This window comes from Cebidichthys violaceus, unplaced genomic scaffold (assembly GCF_023349555.1).
Source record: "Cebidichthys violaceus isolate CVI_PGR_0920_01 unplaced genomic scaffold, fCebVio1.0.p SCAF_627, whole genome shotgun sequence".
Lineage (NCBI taxonomy): Eukaryota > Metazoa > Chordata > Actinopteri > Perciformes > Stichaeidae > Cebidichthys > Cebidichthys violaceus.
The window spans coordinates 1-22424 of NW_027176847.1; the positions used below are offsets into that span (position 1 = coordinate 1).

Consider the following 22424-nt stretch of genomic DNA (forward strand, 5'->3'; position numbering starts at 1 on the left):
TGTGCAATTTACACATATTGCACACTTATTATATATCTACCAGCATGGCCTTCTGTTGTGCAATAGCACATTGCTACAACACCTTATAAGTGAAATGACTTACAGGCCAAACTGGGGTTTATTAGCCTTGGTGGAAACTATCAATATATCCACAAACTATGAAATCACTGACTAAACGGATATGCCAATATGATTGAGTGAGGGTTACCTTCTAGACACACCCATTACCAAGTCTCGCCTCAGCGAGATGACCAGCGCAGGATGGGGGTCTCTGGGGCGCCATTTCCACACAAGGGCCCCATCATCATTCAATATATGTCACTTATCACTTATCATTCATCTCGATAGCGGGGCCTCTGGCTGGGTTCAGGTGGTGGGAACGGAGGGAATTGGGAAAACTAAAAATATTTTAAAAAACAGCAATATTTAATTGGAAACTTGCCGCTGCCATGTTATTTTTGGAACTGTTTTATATTAGGCTATATTTATACTGTATTATTCCTAAAATTGTTTCTATGTACTGGAAAATGGCAACGTGTATAAACAAAATCCTATTTACCTAATCAGACTTTATTCAAAACTTTTACAGAGGCTTATAAAACATCTTAGAGACACTATTTCTCTACCAGTATCGAGAGCAAAGCCTTGGATCAGTCACAACATATTTGTCGAGTCAGAATGCTGACTGGACAATATCTGAAAATATTTGACTGATTATTAAAGTTATTTTAGATACTTCACAAGCTTAATTCAAATATTTGTCATTTAGATCTACAATGTGACATACTTAAGAGAGAAGCGTCAAACAAAAGTAGAGACAGAAATGAAATATTAGATTTGATCCACTGTTCAGTCAGAATTAATACAAGAGTCACAGTATGCGGTAACCATTAGGGGCAGCTTAAAAGGTACAATATACAGGATTTGGAGCATTAATATAGCAACAGACAACTATTTGCCATATAAAGACATGGGTTAGTAATGTCTCACGTACAGAATGCGTGTTGTTACGTTGCTTTGTTGACATTTTGTTGTTGCTTTTAATGCATTTTCCTGCATGTGCGAGTGCCCAACTTATGACCTCCGCCCTACACTGCTCTCATAAACGCAACATACAACTTACTGACGACACAGCGGTGGAAGCGAAGCAGCCACCCTACGGTCAGCCGGCGGCCATGTTGAGAGTCGTTCGGAGGCAATAGATACTCCAAATCTCATACTAAGTCCCTTTAATTGACAACCAGTGGATCATGGTTCAATCCATCATCTTTTTATTAAATACAACATATGCGTGACATGTAGGAGATATACAACATGGACAGCATTCACTTGGCCGTTTCTTCAAGCTTGGGCTCTGGGAAAAAAAAAACAAAGAGAACCGTTAGTGATAGTTGTTGGTTAGATATTCCCTGAGTTTTGAAATGAGACACATCACAGCTGTACAACACATTACACATACTTGGAATTAGATTTAAAATCTAGACCACAGCAATATGTAACAACTAGCTAGATCTAGATTCAACAATACAGTGAAGCTCGCGGATAAAAGCTTCGTCCTGCTTTGACAAGTGTCATATCTAAGTGCTATATATAGACACAGACAAAGCCCCATTACAGTGAGTCTCTCTAGAGCCAAAGGAATACATATTTATGAGAGGGAACTGTTAAATAGTGTGGAAGCAAGAAATCTCTGACTGTCACGTATTTAAAAAGTCAATATAAGCACATCTTATTGTAATTTCACAGCTGTGGCTGATCACAATTCAGGATTTTACCCAAACACTCACAGAACACAATGTAAACCAACATAAGCCCAAACTAACCTGTGAATTGGATATCAGGAAACTTGGCGAGATCTCCTCCGCCATAGAGCCTCTGCAGTTTGGTTACCTCCTCGGACACGTTCTTCTGGTAAGCTGGTCCGGCTTCCACAATGCCGCCCGAAGACCTGGGTGAGCCAAGGCATCAAATAATATTCAAAAGATGAGCGTGACAGCGATGAGTGGAGGAGACGTAAATGCGTAAGCAGCAGGGACTGAAATTCAAATGCATGCTGAAGAAGCCAAAAGGTTGCTTTCGTCATTTTTTAAAGGAAAAACTCTGAGCTTCTATCTTTTAGGGATGCAGCAAGAGAACGACCGATTACGTTGTGGTTGGTATGTTGTGGATGTTGAGCTCCTCGCTGCCTCATCCCTTGCTCAAAGGTCGCAACTGTTATCACGCCGGAGTCGTGTCCAGCCAGTGGCTTCTTCTGCTGGTTACTGCTGTCTTGAGACCGAACGCAAATGACCCGACACAATATTTAGACGGCGCAAAATTGATGCAACACGGGATAAAAATCGGCTAACATGGCGAATATCGGCAAAACGATTCATCCCTACTGTCCTATCTGGACTCTGATCACCCCAACCTCACACAAAGTATGGACATGTCATGTGGGTATATGACAACAGTTATATATCATCTACTGACTTGCTCTTGGTGTTGTAGTCCCGGATCTTTTCCAGGAACAGTTTCTGGATCGGGTCGAGCTCCTTGGTCCGGTTGAAGAGGACCGCAGAGAGCCCGATGTTCCTGCGCAGGGTGAGGCTCACGGCGGAGCGCAGCACGGCGCTCAGCTGGAACAAACGGTGAAGCGCCATCTGAAGGAACAAAAAAGACCAACGGTTACGTTGTTATCAAGCTGTGCCGTTGGTTAGCTTTAACAAATAACCGTTAATCTCTAGCATTGCTAACGTTCGCTTGCTGCCGTCTTACCTACCTAGCTATAGCTGAATGACTTTGAATTGGCTAACATTATATACTTAACAGGTGCCACGTTATATTGATATACTTATAATACTTAAACAACTATTGAGTTGTGTCTCAACACCACCGTGCAAAGCCGGTTTCATTCTAGATGCTAGCTAAATATCTTGTTTGCTTCAATCACACTTAGCTGCTAACACCTGCTAATGCTAACATGCTAAGATAGCTTTAGCTTTCAAGTGCCCTCCGTCGTCTGCAGTAAGCCATGCTAACGTAACACTCACTAAAGCTGAGGACATGTATTCATCAGTATGTACAGTTATGACAAATAAGGCACAGTTACATGTTTAATTGCATGTTTTAAAACTCAGTAACGTTACTCACCTTGGGTTTGACACTTTCAGTACAAGATCCAAGTGTGGATGACCGCGGTGGATTGTGGGAGTGTTGTGGCGTTCGTGGACGTCAATATGGCGCCTCCTTTGCGCAGCGCTGCGCATATCTAGGTTGACCTCACATGACACCAAATTATCCCAAATCGACCAAAGCGGAATATGCAAGTAAATACCATTTAATTTAAATAATTGTTTGACAACATCTGTTGCTGTTTGACTTGTGATAATCACACCAGAAGGCACAGTGTAGTGTATTAACCTCTGGAACACATACTCTTCCTCTTTTTATTTAGACTTTTTCCACTGCAATTGTTATGCCGGACATGTTACTTTTACTGTGTAATTTCACCATGGCCAAGGTCAGGCACCCCCAACCGAGTTATTAGGAGTTTGGCGCCTTGCTCAGGGGCACATCGGCAGGATAGGATAGTCAAGTGAATTGCAGTCCAACTAAATCGTAGATTTGACTTCAGTTTAATGCAAAGTAGTTTAACTTTTGGCAAGAATACCTGGGTTCATCTGTGTCATGAAGCCCTCTGATGTGTCCTCTAGCAACACACTGAATCCCGGTCAGCTCCAGTGTGCAGAGACCGACTTCTCCTCAAATGCTCCTTCAGAGTATCATTTTTCACATTAACACCTTTCCAATTATTAATACCAAAGATCAAGACACCAAATTATTAGAATGAAAACAGGTTGCACGAAGAAAGCAGGTGTGCGTTAAACATCAAAAACACAAAGACACAGTATCTGTATGTACATTCAAAACTTTATTATGGAATACAGTGTAGAAAGCGTTTTCCCAGTCAATGCAAATGGCCTGCACAATATTACACAGTGGAAAACGAAACCAATATATAACCCACAGAAAAAAAAAAAAAGATAGAAAGAAAATCCTGCTTCCTCTTCTACTCTACTGCCCTCTGTTGGGCTTCTAATGAGCACACTCTGAAAACCAAGGACCCACCCCACTGCAGCCTCCATATGAACACCATTTCCCCACAGATCTTACTCGCCATTCGATGTATTCACAGAGTGACTGTATTTCTTTCCATGTAATGTTGGAATGGTGACAAACCATTAACATGAGCTGACTGAATGAAGATGAACGGGAGACTCATATTTCATCCCTGCTTTCACATCCCTGCCCCTGGCTCACTTGCAGCTCTCTCAATGGCGAGCGCCAACCATCTATCTACAGGCGACGGTGCACTGCCTCCGAGGAGTGAAGTGTGCGTTGATGGTGGAGAGGTGAGCAGCATGCCTGGAGGGAAAGGAAGGCAAAGGAGGGAGGGGAAAGGAGGTGCTGGGGAGGGAAAATCCATTATATACACACAGGCTGGCTGGCTATCCATCTGGAACTGCAAGTCATTTCCTCTCTACCTTGCCCTCTTTCCTCCTCCTCCTCCTCTCAGCGCTCCACTTGTTCTACCAGCAAAATGATTACCAAACCAAAAAATAGACTGCGTCGGCTTACAACTGGACGAAACACCAGACTGAGAATGACAAAACATACACGCAGAGATAATCCTAACCCCATCCCCCATGCCGGATGCCTCCCATTTTTTTCGCTCCCTTCCTGCTCCCTGTAACCTTCACGCCCACAACATGCCCCTTTTCCAGAAATAAAGTAACATGAAATCAACAAAAAAAGCAAAAGAAATAATAGATATATTTATATATAAGGGGGTGATTTCTGAGAGCCCCTATGCATGAGGATTTTTAACACAATATATTTTAGTGAATGAGAATAATATACAAACAGAGATGAAGCCAGCCCCCCTCCTGTAGCTTCAGGAACGTAGCATGGTTTAAAAAAAGAAAATAAGAAAGAAAAGACATGAGGAACACACTTAAATTCCAAAATCACAGATCTCTTTTAAATGTGTATTTTACATGATATCAAAGCAGAGCCCGTTCATCTAGATTTATATATTTTTTTTTTCATCGTTTGAAGTCACGTGATCACGAGAAGATACTAAATGTACAATCTTGCTAGAATGACAATCTATACGTGAGAAAGGATCTCAAGAGAGAGCAGCGTTAAGATCTTGGTTGGTTTTTTTGTATTTTTTTTTTCAAAATCCTGTTGTCATTGTTGTCATGCACTACATAGGAACAGCTAAGACTTCAGCATTACTTCAGTAACATTACACGCAATTTAAAAAAAGGACTTTACATCGGTTGATTAATTTTTTTTCCCCTCCGTTTTCATTCTTTTTTGAAAAACAAAACCTTGAAACGAAAAGAGAAAAAACTCTAAAATAAAAACAGCTCATTCAGAATACATAATTATTACCGTCGTCATCAACATATTCATTACCATCAGAATCTCCAAATATCCTTAAGAGCCTTGTGTGACTTAACACAGCCCAGCTATCGTAAGAATGCCTAAAGAAAAGAGGATGGAGGGGAGGGATGGAGGAGGAGGAGGAGGAGGAGGGGGCGGGGGGGTACTCCAGTGTAGACTGTAGAGTGAGTGCAGTAGTGGTGCAGTTAGTGGGAAAACAATGGACTTCATTTAGAAAAATAAATTTGCCTGATTTAAGACGACTTCCATCATATAATCATTACAAAGAATATGATAGAAACAAATGAATATGTCCAAAGTTTGAATAATGATTCTGCAACCAATTTTTGTAAATGAGGCCCAGGGTCAGCGTGCGCCTAAAATCCCACTGATCAGTGGTCAGATTTTCCTACACAAGTCCACACCTAAAACTGTCCCACGCCAAAAAAAAAACCTGACTATGCACTGGCCCTGAATCAGCGTGGAGAGAAAGCGCTTCTCTCCCCGAAGAGAGGGTTTGTTTCAAAGAGCTGGGCGGGGCCCTTCTTCTCTTTCCCTACATCAGCAGGCCCAGACGGAGCGACGAGTAAAAACTTTCTTTAATTAGAAGGCGTCTCGCTCCGATAAAGTGAACAGACATGGTGCAAACTGGCTTGGCCACAGTGTCCGCCCAGGCAGAAATGAAAGAAAACCCTGGCTACAGTCGCTCCAGCATGGTCGTAACTGACTATTTCAGTCACTCAATGATCTAAGCCACACTGCCTTGTGGAGACGTGGGGCTATTCAAGGAGGGGGGGGGGGGGGAAGGGAAGGGAAGGGAGAGGAGGGGTTGATGTGTGGGAGGAGATGTCTGTGTACATGTGTGACATTCTCCTCAGTTCTGCATCTGCTCGAAGAACTTGTAGGTCGGGTTCTCGTAGCCGTTCTGCTGCATCTTAGACAGGTGGCGCTCCTCGGGTGTGACGGCAGCGTCCACCTGGAGGGGAGCCAGAGAGAGAGGGTGGGGGGAGGTTAAGCAAACACACACACACACACACAACAATCAGACAATGTAAAGACAATCTACATTTTAAGACCTTTTTAATGCCTCCTTGAAGAGTAATCGGCAAAAATAAAGAAACACGGCTGCCATAACTACCGCATTTTTTTAATTAAACAGCTAATGGAAGTTCTGGAGTGATAAATGAGGATAATTAGAAAAAAGAGGCAGGAAATTAATTGTTAACTGGCATTAATCCCATCAAATTTAGTGAGCAGAGTGTACAACACCATCCCAACTCGACATTTTTCAGCCTTTTTTTCCCCAGACTGTACATACACGACACATACATTCAATACTGACAAGCAGCTTGCACTCACACGTGCATGCATGTGCACAGCATCACCCCCCCCACACACCAGATTGACAGGCGTCTAGAACAGCTTGTACACAGCGCACACACACACACACACACACACACACACACACAAACACACACAAACACACACAAACACACGGGGTCAGCCGTTTCCCACCTCGATGACTCCGTGGTGGATGGAGGTGTACTGCTTCTTCCTCAGCATCACCAAGGTGATGACGATCACGGTTGCTATGACGACACCTCCAACCATCAGGCCGATGATGGCGCCCTTGTTGGAGCCCACGTCCTCCGCGAAGAAGACCTGCAGGGAGTTGAAGGACAGATAGATCGTCACGTGACCTATCGGTCGCATGGACACGACCAATTGGAACCAGCGGGACGGTTTTTCCATAGATTTTCAATGCACACCAAGGACTCTCACTGTGCGCCATGGACAGTATGTGCTACTGTGTGCTTGTGACACTGCTGAGTAATGAGTGTGGTGTCAGCAGGCCTCAGAGTTAATTACGCTTAGATGGTTTGCATGTTACTTCTCCCAGAGTTCCAATGTGCTTTTAGTCGCTGCTTCTACTTTCATTCCACCATCTTTGAATATCGCTGAAGGAGGAGAATGCTGCTGACATTCAGAGTTACAGACCATTTACTCCCGTTTTCGTCTACCCAAAGCATTTTGCAGGCCATGCTGTGCATAATTACCAGTACATTTCCGAACATTTACCTGTTTTTGTCATTAGAGAGGCAAATTTAGCTCGAAAACAACTGTTGGGGAACGAGGACGCACCGCATAAGAGCACATCGACAGTCTGTAAGGTGGCTTGTTTTTGAGAGGGTTTTTTTTTTTCCTGGTGGAGAATTTTGGCAGTCAGGTGATTTACAGAAAGCAGAGCGCACCATAAAGCAACACTGATGCAGTATGACTCAGCTCCAACACAATACTAAGACACGTGATTAAAAATAAAAAAAGGCAAATGAAGGCTTCAGCTCCTCTGTCATGGATTACGCTGCTCTGTGGAAATAAATAGAAGCAAATGGCGGCTTCTGAAGGGAGGAAAACAACTCCTGGTAACTCCACCTATGCTGACGCCAGCAGGGATAATGGGACGGAAACCTTCACCACCGTCACTAAACTGCAGATAATCTTACAAAAACACAGCTTGACTTCGAAAAACACTGCTACCTCTGCTCGTGTCAAACACTGCAGTGAGTGTGGATTTAATTTCAGGCTGGCGAGCCTCCTCCAGATTAATCCTGCAGAACGCTGATTGGGGTTACGGTGAATATCAAATGAAGGAGTTGACTCAAGGAGGCAGCCCGACACACTGGCTGCCCATTGTGAATGCAAGAAATGTGATATGTAATAAAATGTAGGGATTAAAGAGATTAAAGCCTTTAGGTGAGAGGAATAAGGTACGCGGATTTGGATTTGACAGAGGACGGATTGAGGTTTTTGTGCAGGTAGTACAATACTGGATGAGATTAATGAATGAATGCAGAAGTGGGTTAGCGCCTGGTAACGCTTTTAGCACTTGTGGCTGACCAGAAAAATACACGCGCACATAAACTTAACTCTGATCAGAGGAGCGTGACGCACGCACGGTTGTCTCCACGCCTGTGTGTGTACTTATGGAAAAAAAGAGGGCAGAGTGCAAGCCTGAGTCAGTAGATTCACCTTCATGCTTGTGTGTCCTTCTCTCTGTTTAGTCTGCAGATACAAATTGATCGGTGAATATCAAATGAGCTACTCTCTGTTGTTTGTTTACCAGTTTCTGGTGGTGAACTTCGTATTCGGTGCTCTGCCTGTCCTCTGTCTCCATCCGCAGCTCAGGAACAGCTTCCATCTTCATTCCAGTCACTGGCAGAGGGAAGGAAAAGGACCATCTATTATGGATGGTGACACTCAGCCGCTTTCCCCTTCTCAAACTCACTCGCTAAAGCGGGACGGACAGCCGAGCGTTTGAATGTAACAGCGGCATGAATTGAATATAGCACATATATAGCACAGCGTTAACAGCACGGTATAGACTCTGTTCCTGCATCACAAATCTAACAAACCCAGCTAACGCCTTAATGGAGGTCAAGTGGAGTTGGCTGTATGCAAACAATGGCGGAGAGAAGGAGAGATAATGGAAAAATACGGTGCTGTCTCTACTTCAAAGCGACCTTTTAAGAGGAGACATTACTTAACCTGGTGAAATATTTTATATTATTAGCCTGAAAGCTACTTTAACAAAGCAATACTTGTGAAAGTTAACATGCAACTTTAGCAATGATCTGTATACAATGACTACATTACCTACATATGCTTATATATGCTCCCATGGCTGTCAGCAGAGCGGATATGATTCATTTATTCAAGGTTAATAATTAACCAATTCACTTTTTAGTGCCGTTATGAGCCACTATTACTTAGCTTTTGGGTTGTCAGGTTGTAAAGAACACATATAGCTGGCGAGCGGTTCATAAGAAAAAAAGTAATGCGGTTACACACGTCATCAGTGAATCAGCTGTTTAACACATTTTGAGTGAAACACTATCCGTTGGCATTTCTAAATACATATCAATACTTAAAATCATGATATTGGGCAACTTTTTGGACAATAGTACCAACCTGGCCGTGTGGGAATGCCTCTGTCAAGACTGGGGCGAGAGTCAACTGGCTCAACTAGAGAGAAAGAAAGAGAAAGCAAATACATTTTGGGCGTCATTTTTTTTTGTCAACTTTGAACCAGAATGTAACCGACAACCCGGCGCTCCAGCAAGTACCCTGGTTCTCAGTGTTGGGCTGGTTGAAGCTCTCAGGGTGGACGAAGCCGACTCCCCCCAGGCCAAGTGTGTCCTCCTGGGTCAGCAGGTCGGTCTGGCCGTCCCCCATCTCCTGGTCGGGCATCAGGGCGTCGTTGCCGTAGCTCACCCTCACGTCCGTCTGCAGGTTGGCCAGCTGCTGGGCCATCTCTGTCTGCTCCCTCTGCAGAAGCTCTGGACGCAGGCAGGGAGGAAGGAAGGAGAGAGGTCAGAGGAAGTGAAGCGGAAGACAGAGGGAAGGAAGGAAGTTCCACTTCATTTATCAAACTTGTATTTTGTCAGTTAGTTTCAACATAAAATGCTCCCTATGGTGAAAAAATGATAAACGAAAGAATAATTTCTTTGATAATTAGAAATATTTTATCCCATGCGAGGACCCAACTGTTGCTCAATCAGGAGGGACAGACAGCCTCCAAGAAATGTTATAGAACATGGTGCTTTTTCTTCTGTGTATGTTAGTTCCTGCGTGTGTTTTGCCGGGGCAGCACAGACTGTGACAGTCTCCGAGACAGAGACACAGATGGCTGCGTGACGCACTCAACTCCAATAAACCCAAAAACCCACAGAAACCTAGCGAATGCAGGAGAGGAAGGGAGGGAGGGAGGGAGGGAGGGATTTATCTTCCCGGCGAACAGTTTCATTTGACTCCGAACAAAAGAATTAGGCCAAATCACTCCCATGCCCTTATCAACACAAAAAAAATAGCCTTTTTGGGGGAGCTGGAATTTGGAGCATTCAATCTCTCCATAACATGTAGCTCAATCGGGACATTGTGTCTTCTAATATATCTTTCTCATGCCAGGGTCAACAGTCACATTTTTATTGTCTCGTCTCTCTACCGACACTGCTCTCTCAGCTAAAACCACCGTTCCATCTTTCTCTTAGTTTCCACTATGAATTCATGTTTTCGAGTGAAAAACGAGTGTCTTAATTGTCACAAACTCACCAACTTGGTCCTGGATGTCGTCGGCCACACCGGGCACCTTGTAGAGAAGTCCCAGAGACTGGTTCATACGCTCCTCAATGACACGCAGGTGGGTCAGCACCTTTTATACACACATAGACATAAGTAAATACAAAGCTGCATCAGCCTCTTCATAAAAAACCCTGCATAATATATGTAGTTAAGTGGCAAAATGACATCATTTACAAGTACCTGAGGTCTGATCTGCGCGGCCTTCTTGGGATCCACCATGCGGACGTGTTCAAAGTGCTTGAGGGTGTGCTGCCTGTCCTTCTGCTCCGCACGCACATACTTCTTCAGCAGGCTGAAGACGTGGCGAGGCTGCAAAAGACGATGACGGACGGGTTCGGAGCGGAGGAAGGACGCGGCGATATATATTCATATACAGCGTGGATCAGAAAAACAAACAAGCAAAAGTGAGTGACATTGTTTTTCAGGTTAACTTCAGGTTACGTCATACATTTATCAAGACACGAATCAAGCTCAGCTTTTAAATTATTGCTTTTTAGGGAGTTCATTTTTAGCGTATTTACACAGCGGCAAAACATAGACGCAAAGGACAAACTAAGCAGAACAAGCCCACCGATCATCTGCATCAGCCAGAGGAAAAGACAACACTGTGTGTATATGTAGCGTACCCTGGGCGGGTCCTGCTGCAGCGCCGTCAGGTAGCTCTCCAGAGCCAGGCGGCGGCGGTCATTCAGCAGAGCCTCCACCCGGGCCATGTGGGTCTCCACCAGCTGCTGCCGCTCGCTGGCCGCCTCCTGCTCCAGCGCCTCCACCTTCTCCTGGAAACGCTGCACAACATTGCAACATATAGGTAAAAAAAATGTTTTTGAAAAGGACTCATGGTTCGATGCGTGTCCTGCATGTGCATGCATTACCTGGATGACGGCCTTCTTGTCTGCACGGGGAAGATTCTTCGCTTCCCTCTCGGCCTCCTCCCACTCTCTCATCACCTGGGTACAACAAATGAAATGCAACTTGTCAATCTACTTTATCTTTGCACATGTTCTGCCACAGGTTGGATTTCACGCTTGAGTGAAACATCTCGTTGCTCTTTGTGGTCTTTTCACGGCTGTCCAAATGGTAGAAAATCTGACATTTTACACACGGCTTTGAAAAGATAACATCTGGGCTGCAGGGGGGCAAATATCAGCTCCTTCCGGCCTGTGTAAATAATCCTTTCTGATTGAGAATGTTGAAATGGTGGAGTGTCTGCTTCTTAAATCACAGGGGGATTTACGTGCCAGGTCAAAGTGCAGTGTGATGAAGACAGCAGAAGTCCCAACAGTTTCTGTTCCCTTTTTGGTCAGCTTCGTCCTCTCTGACTCACTTGGTGAATTCTTTAGTTCGACCCAGGCCTTTACCAAACACATGACCTCACAGTATCTGTAAGGATGACGTGAACTGTGTGAAATGCGATGATACTGCGGCTGTAGCTACCCACGGAAGAAAAGCTATCTAGAGCGGTGCACAAACTCTGGCAAAAAAAAAAAGAAGAAGGAAAAGAGCACTTTTAGAGCCACTAGGTTGTTATTGCTCCTGTCTGGAGCTTTGAAACTGTGACATTGCTGTGGACCATCTGGCTCTCTGCCGGAGCGCGAGCCGGTTGATTAAAGAACACAATTAAAGTTGAATTGGCTCGGTCGGCTTACCCGGGAGGGATTTAAAAAAAAAAAAAAAAAAAAACACGCACCTCTTTGTTTTTACTTGACACACCCTTTCTCCCTCCATTTTCAATTCATGAGGAAAAAAAATATTTGTCCTCCCTCTGCAACAAAGAAAAATCCACCTCTCTGTTCTCCCCGCTCAGCAACCGTCACGGATTCATGTGTACGCAGTGACTGCTGATGGGCTTTCAGTCTGCTGAACTATAAAGAAACAAACATCAAATCCTCCCTCCTCATTTATTCCCTTTCCTTCCGTCCTTTCTTCCTCTCCCCTCTCCGTCAGTACCTGGGACATCCTCTCGCGGTGCTTGGCCTCCAGGCTCTCTTTAGCCTTCTGGAAGTGGGCGTGTTCGTTCTCATCAGCAGGCGTCTCCAGGTAGTGGTCCACGGCGTCGGGGGAGCTGGGCGTGGCTGTGGGTACTGCAGGAGATCGAAGAAGAGGGAGAGAAAGAGGAGGCAGGTGGTTGAAAAGACATCATCTTTTTACGGCACGCTTTTATTTGGATGATCTGGGGACTGGCTCCGTGTTTTGAAAACACAAAACACAGAGCCTGAAATGGGTTAATAGGGTTAGTGTGAGATCAGGAGAGAAGGAAGACGAGATAGCAGCTGTAGCCGGAAGCCAGCACCCTCCAAAAAGCAATCAAAGGAATGCTTCAGATGACCCGTAGTCTTTTGTAGAATAGGGACAAAACCCATCTCTCACTTATGTAACTTCATTCAGAGCGTGATGCAGCTCACATGCCAAAAACACTGACGCTGGAATTTATCCTCTGGGCTCAAAAGCAGGGACTGGATTTTGGTCGACTTAGCAGCAAGAAACAGAAATGGACCACATAAAGCGTGAAACCTGGACTTAAATCCGTGGAAAGTTGATTATCTTCCACTAGTATGCTATCAAGAGTGGCGGGTGGTACGTGTGTGATTCTGAGTGTGTGTGTGTGTGTGTGTGTGTGTGAGTTTGCATGCGTGAAGGTCGCACGTCATGTGAAATCGGTTATGTCTGATGAGAGCGCATGACTGCACGAGACACAACAACAACGGAGAGATGTTATTCACTTTGACCTAAGCCGAGCGCTTTGTTCGCCTCCATTCCTCAACATCATTGAAAGGATCACTTCTCCCCAATTAAGATTTCTCACTTACCTCTAGTGGTATCATGCAGATAGTTTGGTTATTTATGGGGGTGTAGAGATGTCTGTCTCTGCCTATCTATCTACTTTCAGAATTTGTTTAATTAAATACCACTTGTGTCCTTGTTACTCTGGATAATCCCCCAAACACACTGTGAGCTGTTTTTTTATTGGGACTATTTCTTTGGTGAAAAGAAATGAAAATTGATTGGAGGTAGGTGATAATGTTCTTTTTTTTTAATAAATGGGCGAACAAACCCTTTCACCTCTGCACATGAAGACTTACCTGTGTTATTACTATCATTATCATATGCGTTGCATTTACAAATTTGCTAAAATACCAGTTGCACTGAGACCGTGAATGACCGTTAATTGACCACACAGGCAAAAGTGTTTGTGTGTTTTGTCGTGGAGGAAACAAGACACTGCGGCACTTTCTCACCTCCACTATACTCAGCAGAGCAGAAATCCCAAACCTAAGCACGCATGCACACACACTATCACACCTAAACACACACCGTGGATAAAATTAGATCACAATACAGGGAGATGGAGATAGCATGACTCCATTTTGCTGCAGGGCAGATTGTGGCACTTCCTGTCTGAGATGCACGCGCACACACACACACACACACACACACACACACACACACACACTCATGCATATATCAAGCAAGGTCACTGAACCTTACACAACACTAAAATCAGCATCAGAGCCAAATACTTAAACCGCCTTCCGCTCCCCAACTATAACACAAAACTCCCCTCTGCGCGCGCAACACACACACACACACACACACACACACAGTAATGAAAAAAAAAAGCCAGAAGAAAAATAGGTTGGCAATCCAAGACTGAGCAACTGTTTGAGATCCAATCACTTCCCTTTGTGACTGAATGATCACGTCTGGTTCATCAGCACGTGGCGAGAAATACTTTTCCTTTGAAAGCCTTCGTCTTTAAGAAATACGTAAAGGCCAAATATAGCAACACGGTGTGAAAACCATCAAGCAATCATCCTCATTTTCAGCGTCGCCACCGATAATCAATCATCACACTGTATGCAGAAGGCAGGAATGCAGGAGTGTAATGATGCATTGATGAGTATTTCTTTACCGCTACCTAGCGAACGTTTTGCATTTTCTAAATTGCAGCAGGGTAATTTGACATCTGATTGAAGCGAATGTAATTAATTAACCAGAACCTATATTTCCTCAGTGATGTGGAATAATGTAAGCACGCCTGCAACACGTCAGGGATGTAAAGGACAAGGTGCAGCAAGGTGCGGATTATTGCTAAATAATTCCTGCGTGGATGGTTTTAAAACTGATATCCACGTTAAAGAAATACATCAGTTTATGCCCATGAAATGACTGTAATCATAGAAAAGACAGCGGATGCACTATAGGACAACAATGCTGTACCCATGGCTAGAAACTTCTAGAGTGTCATTAAGCCTTTAAAGCAAACTGTCCATGAAAATGAATCCTCTGTATCCGAGCGCTGTGGTTGGAGCGTATAGCTTTTGGTGCCACGTTTCACGACTTAATTCTAATGGAAACCAATAAATTCAACTTATTCTGAAACATCAAACCTCGTCACAGAGGATTCAGAGAAGCCAATGTCGTAATACAGGATGTCTTTTCATCGCTTTAGTTTCTCCAGCTCTCGAAACAAAACTCGGTCCAGTGGTCCAAACTGAAATGTACTGCAAAAATGTAAAGGCCTCACAAATAGAAGGAAACCAGCAACAAACTGAGCTGAGTGCGTCAGTGAAGAGAACAGGCAGCGTACAGACGATCAGGTTGCCGACTTTAAAGATCCACGGGGGGATTAGTCTGTTTTTAGTGCAAACACTTATTTGTGACAGAAACGGAGAGAGGCGGCGGGGAAAAGGTTAGCCAGGAAAGGGAGCTGACAGGTAGGGAGCGTCTAGAAGAGAAGCACACCGAGCAAGGAACGTCGGAGCACCTGGCGGCAAGTGGACAGCTTGGAAAGACGGCGAGTAAATGCGAGGGTGAGAGACAAACCGGCTGCTGGGCGAGGTTTGCCGCTGTCGGGCGGGACTTACTGACGCTGCTGCAGACAGACAGGCAGTACTCCTCTGAGTCAAAGTTATTCCTGTTGCCTCCGCAGCCGCCGTAGATAAACTGAGCACAGCGGCCCTCCTCGTGGTCAAAGTACCAGCGGGACAGCATGGCCCGGCACGGACCGGTCTCTGCATTGGCCCAGCACACATCTTGGAGGACACACACACACACACACACACACACACACACACACACACACTTCGTCATCACTCACAAAGCAGTGCACGGCCACAAAAGTCTCTTCAGCTCACCGTGTTCAGCCTCATCGTTTTGTCGAGTTGTGTGAAAAATTCTCCAAGGACAAAATAAAATGCTTCATGTCACATACAGCGGCATGTGAAGAAAGCCAGGTTCGGATTTACAAATTTAACACTAAAAATAAAGAAACAAAAGCCGGAACGGCCCGTTCTGACTCTAATGGAACGTAGCTAATGAAAGCTCTGGAATGATAGATGAGCACAATAAGAAAAATGACAGCTGGGAAATTAATTGGTGAGGAACATGAAGTTCAATTGTGTTTAGCAAAGCATGAAAAATTGAGAGAGAAGCACGTTTTGTATGTTGTACTACTAAGCTTGTTCCACACTAATCTAAATGAAAAGAAACCTGACATCTGATTAAAGGGACAGTTCCCCCCAAATCTAATATTTTTCCTCTTACCTCTAGTGCTATTCATCCTTCTAGATTGTTTTGGTTGAATCGTTTTGGACTACTATAACGGGACTACATGGTATTCGGCTTGTGGTGTTTAAATCACCAAAAAATTTCATTTTTTCATGACCCAGTTATTCAAGATAATCCACAGACCTCGTTGAGAGACATTTCACGTAGGAACTAGTTTCTTTCTATTGAACTACACCCGCCAACCGTATCACTGCGCAGTAGGACGTATGCAACTCCCAACAAAAAACTATCTACATAGATAAATAGCACTACAGGTAAGAGGAAAAATATTAGATTTGGGGTGAACTGTCCCTTTAAAAGAAGACCTCCAGATACCCTGATTATGAAAACATAAAATGAGGTCTATTTATAACAGAAGATGAGAACCAAAACTAGACACGCGTAAGAAATGCTCCTCACCCCTGACAACCTCTTCCACAGACTCGGTGGTGGTGGTAGTGGTGGTGGTTGTCATGGCAACATTGGTGGTGGGCTCGTCGGCGTCATCGCTGTCGCCGAGCGTGTCGACGATATCGTCGTCGTCTCCCTCCTCCTCCTCTTCCTCCATCACCTCCTCATCCTCCTCTCCGTCTCCATCCTGGTCGTTGTCCAGCACGTCCTCTTCCTCCTCCTCTTCCTCGTCATTTTCCTCAACCACCTCCTCCTCCTCCTCTTCCTCGTCCTCCTCTACCACAGATGGTCTGGCTTCCTCTTGCTGCTCCGCTGGCTCTGGCTCCCGCACCATACTGGGAGGGAAGCAGGGATGGAGAGAAAAGGGGAGAGGGGGGAGGGAGGGAAAAGGAGTAAGGGGACATATGGAGAAAACAAGAGCAAATGAGGGGAGGAGAGGTGACAGAGAGAGAGGGACGAGGAAATAAGGAAGGCAAAGAGGATGAATGTGAAGGAGGGAAGGAAAAAGATTTCAAATTACAACCAACCTGCTGTTTGCTTCCAAGGAGAGAAATATATCCTCATGGCAAATGAAAGTGGCAGTATCTCATCTGAGCTGACGTATTACTCCGCTGCTGCCTCATTTATCTGTGTATGTGATTGTGTGTGTACCTGTTGTCAGAGTAATCAGTCTCCGCTCCACCCCACCAGACGTCGGAATCATCAGCGTCCTGCTCGGCGCTGTCGGCGTCGCGCTCCGCCTCAGCGGGACAGCACACAAACTCCACTCCCCGGAAACGGTCGATGCCGCACGGCAAAAGCATCCCATAGTCGTGGAGATTCATGGTGCGGTCTCCGCAGGACTGCGCAGACACAGGACGAGAAAGACACACACACAGGCAGAAGAATAGATCAGTAACTGTTCCTGCTCGTCGTCGCAGCAGCGTTGGTCTCGGCGTGTGCTCACCTCCTTGGCCACGGTGTGCCAGTGCAGGTGGCTCTCACACTGGTCCATGCGCTCCTGGTGCAGGAACTTGCACTTGTCAGGAACGAGCAGGGCGTCGCTCACAAACTCTCCCACTGCAGCAAAAAAAACAAAACAACAACAACATCCATATTTATAATTCATACACAATGGGCAGCTTCAGCCGCGGCCCTTTTGATTGACTGAAGACACATTTCAACCAAATGCTATGCTATGCTATGCTATGGTAACTCTTGTCTTGTAGTAACCAGGAGCACTGAAAACTGTGAATCAGTGAACACGTATGTGGGACTCACCCAGGCAGCGGTAGGGCACCACGATGTGGATGTGACTGCGACAATGCTTGCGTCCCTTCTTGCACCAGTTCTGGATGCTGATTGGCTGGTTGGCCTCCACCACATTGGTAATCTGGAGCTCTGGGTACACCTACGCACACGGCATTATATTCATCGCAAACGAGACGAAGCTATAGATTCGTCTGCCTCCTACACGCACTTGCAGTTGCAAATATTTTGGCCAATTTCTACGAATTTACTTTGTTTTACGTAACATATTCTGCTCCCTTACTTTAGGAATATGTTTTTTTTTTTTTTTTGTATTGTTGCATTGCAGCTTTCCCGGTCTCTGCTTGGCAGACTCGGCAGTGTTTACCTCCACGTTCCTCTCAGCCCATGCATGACATCTGCCTCTGCACAGTCGACGTGTCATCCCTCTCCAAACACATCACCCCTCCGTCTTTATCGTGACACCCCCGCCTACGTTTCCTCTCGTGCCTCTCCGAATGCAGAGGAAAATCATAATAATTCCATAGCATAAAATTCCATTCATGGTTTCGTGACACTCACATTTGCATTTTTGACTCTTCTATTCGGCTTTGGGCAGAAAAAGTCTGGAGGTTCTCCATATCTCTATTTCTCTTTTTGCTATTTGAAGTTGAAAGTGTTGAAACTATTTGAACCCGGGACCTAAGGCTGATTCGGTGAGCATTTGTTTGTTATCACTGGATTTGTTATCGCCGGTAACAATGGAGGACTTATCTTGCATGCTTTTTGGAGAAATCTCATTATGCATCACTTCTGCTTATCAGTCAACTCCCCTTTTTTCTTTTTTTTTCCCCCTCTTACACCGTTTATTCATGCAGTGATAGTCTAGAGTACACTGCTGGAATATTCCCCAAAGAAATGTGGTCGTGTGGTTGGAGTTTTATTTTCAGTCAACCAACAACACAGAGGCTCACTGTGTTGCATGTGTTACGTTTGGTTTGGTTAGCTTCACGCTGCCTAATTAAAAGCCATCCAGAGCTTTTAAAGTAAAGTCACATGGACTTAAGCAGCTTGTTTACTGAGCCGAGTTTCGGCATCATGTCATCCTGCCAAATTGGGGATTTTGGTGAATAAAAACAAATCTGCTTTCAGTTCCTGCTACCCACTCGTGATGGACTTCTGTGCTCTTGTAGTCTCTCAAACCAGCAACAACAAATTCCTCCGCTCTAATATCCTCAGCAGTTTGTGCTTTGGGTTAGTTGATTCGGATTGTAAAGACGACAGAAACTCACGCATTGTTGGGGCACCACCTCTGTTTTGAAAATTGTTCTCACTCGCCCGAAAAATGAAATTGTAAATCTGCTAAAAAAAAAGAAAATTTAGATCGTTGCACTGCTACCCGCTCAATCATTGTCATTTGCAGAGAGACTCAGCTTAATTGCTAAAATGTAAATTATAAGACCCAAAAAAATCCAACTAAAATGCCATGTCTGTAAAAGTTTATCATCTAGGCTTGGTGCACTCTCAAAACAAAGCAAACACTGGGTAATTACAGTTTAAGTATTTCATATATCACCGCATACGTGGCCAAATGAGAGCCGTTTCCAAGGGATGTCACGCACTAAAAATGATTTCAAGCGGTCTGGGAGGAAATGACTTCTCTAACCTCTGCTGCAACCTAAAAAACACTGGAATTTTACCTATTTTTATATCATATACCTATATTTACCACACTATTATTGTTTGTTCAATACTATCTGACATTCACCTTTTCTACACTCCTTTAGGCTTATTACTATAATACATGCATTAAAGATTCAGATCAGCTTTAAAGGGTGGATTAATATGCTCCTGTAATATCAGACTTAATTAATTCCACGGGGGAAATAAACAAGTTAGACCGCTCCCAACACTTTACCTCCTGGCAGTACTGCAGGATGCCCTCCTTGGTGCCGATGCAGCTCTTGGTGCCCGAGGGGTCCGGCTCCCACTTGCCGCTCTGCACGTTGATGTGCATGTTGAGTTTGCCGCAAAACATGGCCACCTGGGGCTCTGCCAACAGGCCCATAGAAACATCTGTAGGCACCTAGGGGTGGGGGAGAGACAGGCGAGGGGAGAGATTTAATGAGACGTACCACTCATGTCTTCTGGAGCACTTGCGCTGAAAAATGCAAGACGGATGCAATTAAATTTCATTACTCAGATAGAGGGGAAAGGAGAGGAGAGGAGATTAGCGTGTTCGATGAAAAGTGAGATGAGGTAAGCTGGTTTAAGACGAGAGAGAAAGAGAGAGAGAGAGAGAGAGAGAGAGAGAGAGAGAGAGAGAGAGAGAGAGAGAGAGAGAGAGAGAGAAGAAGAGGTGTTGGCGAGAGGAGTATAGGAACAAATTCTCCTCCTCTCCCGATTCGAGTCACACTGTGGGTTTCATTGCTGTGCTCCTATAATAAAACTCCTAACAGTGCTAGCATCACGTCCAAGGCCTCGGTTCATGTTTGCCATTGGGTGTTGTCAAGTGTGCAAAAGATCTCACTGAAAGATGTTGGGAGAATAGAGCAAAAAAAAAAAAAAAAGGGATGGACATCAAAAATCAATAGCTGTGGAGGAATAAATTGCCTCAAACAACAAGCCGGGAGCAATCGAATACACCCTCTGTTGTTTATGATGTCCACGCACACACACACACACACACACACACACACCCACTCAACCTCCCTGTGCAATGCCATTTATGGGAAGAGTGTACATCTCAGTGCCCATGCAGGCTTTTTCGTAGACAGTTCAGTGTTTATATAACCCTCTGTTGATTCATTTTGGGTTTGTTTCTCTTTGTCAGTGCAACAACACAGAGAGCAAGCTGCCTGCAGGCAAGGGGAGGGCGTGTGAGCAAACATGTGTGCGACAGAGAAAAGCCCGCCTTTGGCATGAATGTATTAATTTTTGTGTTAATTTACGTGTTGGTTTGTGCATCTGCGTGTGTGTTTGTGAGTTTGTGTGCCATTGCTGTCTGCCTGCATAAGGAGGTTTTGTGCTCCCTTAGGAGAGGAGGTGCAGACAAACCACTGAATGTCTGCATTGTACTGGCAAATGAGCTAGAACAAAATGGGAGGGAATACAGGAGGGGGGCGAAAAGAGAAGTAGAGAGAGGGAGGGAGGAGAGGGACTGTCGCCATTGTGTGCTCCCTAATCTTGTTAATGGTTTTGAAGGCCCTGGCAGGCAAACAAATGTTGTTTTGTGAGACGGATAGCATATTTTTTCCTCCAGACTTGATTCTCTCCAAACAGCCGGGGGCATAAAGTCCTCTTCCAATATGAGAACAGCTCGAGGGGGGGGGGGGGGGGGGGGGGGGCACATCGATGTAGCTCAATTTGAAGTTGAAAACTCAAGTGTTTGGATCGATTTAGCAGGCATGTAACTGGTGTATCGGGGGAAAGATAAACTCTACCAGCTTTCATTATATTGAATTTAAAGATATTGACAGAATTTACACACTGGGCAGAAGAAGACCAGACAGCGTTCTCCGGCTATTATACATTTTAGAGTGCACTTAATATTTTGTACAGCCTCCATAAATTAAACTGAAAGGGCTGGCGTGGGTTGCGACAGCTGCAAAATATCAATTATATTCACAAACAGGGAATCTTCTACTTTTAAGAACGTTGCCACAAAATAATGCCATTAATATTGACAAGCAAAGAGAAAGATGATTTAGTGACGTTCGTCAATGGTTGACATTTTGTCACGTTCTCATGAGATATTGCTATTCATCCACTACCAGTAAACAGTAAGAGTTGTCATGTATTCTAAACAGCTGATATGGCGCATATGATCCCTCAATAACATACTATAAAAAACGCTCACGTAAGTGTGATGAAGCCGACAAAAACAGTGTACTACTTGGAGGTTCAGCCATTTGCTGCAGTCAAATGAGGATGAAAAGATCACAGATCAGCTCACACGTCCACGGGTCATACATGCGCCTGCAAAGTTCAGAGGTCAACATGCTGCGGTAGCAGGGACATCGCTAAATCCCTCCTCAGCTCCGACACATGGCAACTTAACACCGGTGGCAATCAGTGTTGACACCGGGCCATCTGCACCTCGTCGGGTTATTTAGAGGTTTTGCCGCTCGATTCCCACACTACCATCTGTGAGTGAGGAGCGCCCAACGGGGGAGCACATCCGACCCCGTCCAGCTCATTAACAGTTAAACCCAAGGGCGAAGTGGGAGCGGAAAGTTTTCAAATAATCTTTTTTTTTTTTTTTTTTTAAAGTTGTGTGCGCGCGTGCTATCTTTTAATTAATTCACTTTCCCGGTGCCCGGTTTCATTTTGACCTTATCCGCTCACCCTCTGGCCTCTCTCTGTCGCTTATTGAAAGAGATAAACCAACTTCCTCTCGGCTCGAGGCACAGGTAGTTAAATCGGAGCCAACTGCTCGCTGACATTCAAATTCTTTGTGTCACCCTCTTTTGGCTGGAAAATCATATCCTTGCCAATCGCTCCTTCTTCTCCTTGCTGCGTCTCAGCCTCTCCACCGCTATCTCTCCACCGCTCTGTCTTCCTCTGATGGAGGAGGAGGGGGGGAATGGGTGGGGGGTGGGGTGCAAGCCTATAAATCAGAGTCCCAGGATGATGGCGGAGGCAGGAGCGGGAGGAGAAAGTGAGAG

The 22424-nt window shown here is 44.9% G+C and overlaps 2 protein-coding genes across 3 annotated transcripts; both read right to left on the reverse strand.

Moving 5' to 3' along the window:
• Nucleotides 1-1248: 1248 nt before the first annotated feature.
• Nucleotides 1249-3235, reverse strand: LOC137890189 (ATP synthase-coupling factor 6, mitochondrial-like). The gene is made up of 4 exons (XM_068734314.1): nt 3133-3235; nt 2473-2642; nt 1824-1948; nt 1249-1354 (listed from the first exon to the last, which is right to left on the reverse strand). The coding sequence occupies exons 2-4, from the start codon at nt 2640-2642 to the stop codon at nt 1326-1328; spliced, it is 324 nt and encodes a 107-aa protein (XP_068590415.1). The 5' UTR covers nt 3133-3235; the 3' UTR covers nt 1249-1325.
• A 657-nt stretch (nt 3236-3892) lies between these two features.
• LOC137890188 (amyloid-beta A4 protein-like) lies at nt 3893-19859 on the reverse strand. 2 transcript variants are annotated; one of them, XM_068734311.1, is made up of 16 exons: nt 19676-19859; nt 17791-17920; nt 17477-17589; nt 17182-17372; nt 16540-16865; nt 15438-15605; nt 12520-12653; nt 11445-11519; nt 11199-11357; nt 10753-10881; nt 10543-10642; nt 9558-9770; nt 9403-9456; nt 8555-8646; nt 6949-7095; nt 3893-6409 (listed from the first exon to the last, which is right to left on the reverse strand). In XM_068734311.1, the coding sequence occupies exons 1-16, from the start codon at nt 19823-19825 to the stop codon at nt 6308-6310; spliced, it is 2283 nt and encodes a 760-aa protein (XP_068590412.1). In that variant the 5' UTR covers nt 19826-19859; the 3' UTR covers nt 3893-6307. The 2 variants fall into 2 exon arrangements, with proteins under 2 accessions (XP_068590412.1, XP_068590414.1); XM_068734313.1 differs by lacking the exon at nt 15438-15605 and having other exon boundaries at nt 19676-19858.
• Nucleotides 19860-22424: the final 2565 nt, after the last annotated feature.

Coding starts and splice junctions, on each gene's coding strand:
- LOC137890188 (XM_068734311.1), bottom strand. CDS start 19,825: ATGGGCCTGTTGGCAGAGCCCCAGGTGGCCATGTTTTGCGGCAAACTC. Junction 10,882..11,198: donor TGCAGCAGGACCCGCCCAGG/GTACGCTACATA, acceptor CGTCTTTTGCAG/CCTCGCCACGTCTTCAGCCT. Junction 10,643..10,752: donor CCGCGCAGATCAGACCTCAG/GTACTTGTAAAT, acceptor TGTGTATAAAAG/GTGCTGACCCACCTGCGTGT.
- LOC137890189 (XM_068734314.1), bottom strand. CDS start 2,642: ATGGCGCTTCACCGTTTGTTCCAGCTGAGCGCCGTGCTGCGCTCCGCC. Junction 1,949..2,472: donor GACTACAACACCAAGAGCAA/GTCAGTAGATGA, acceptor TGGCTCACCCAG/GTCTTCGGGCGGCATTGTGG. Junction 1,355..1,823: donor TCCTGATATCCAATTCACAG/GTTAGTTTGGGC, acceptor TTTTTTTCCCAG/AGCCCAAGCTTGAAGAAACG.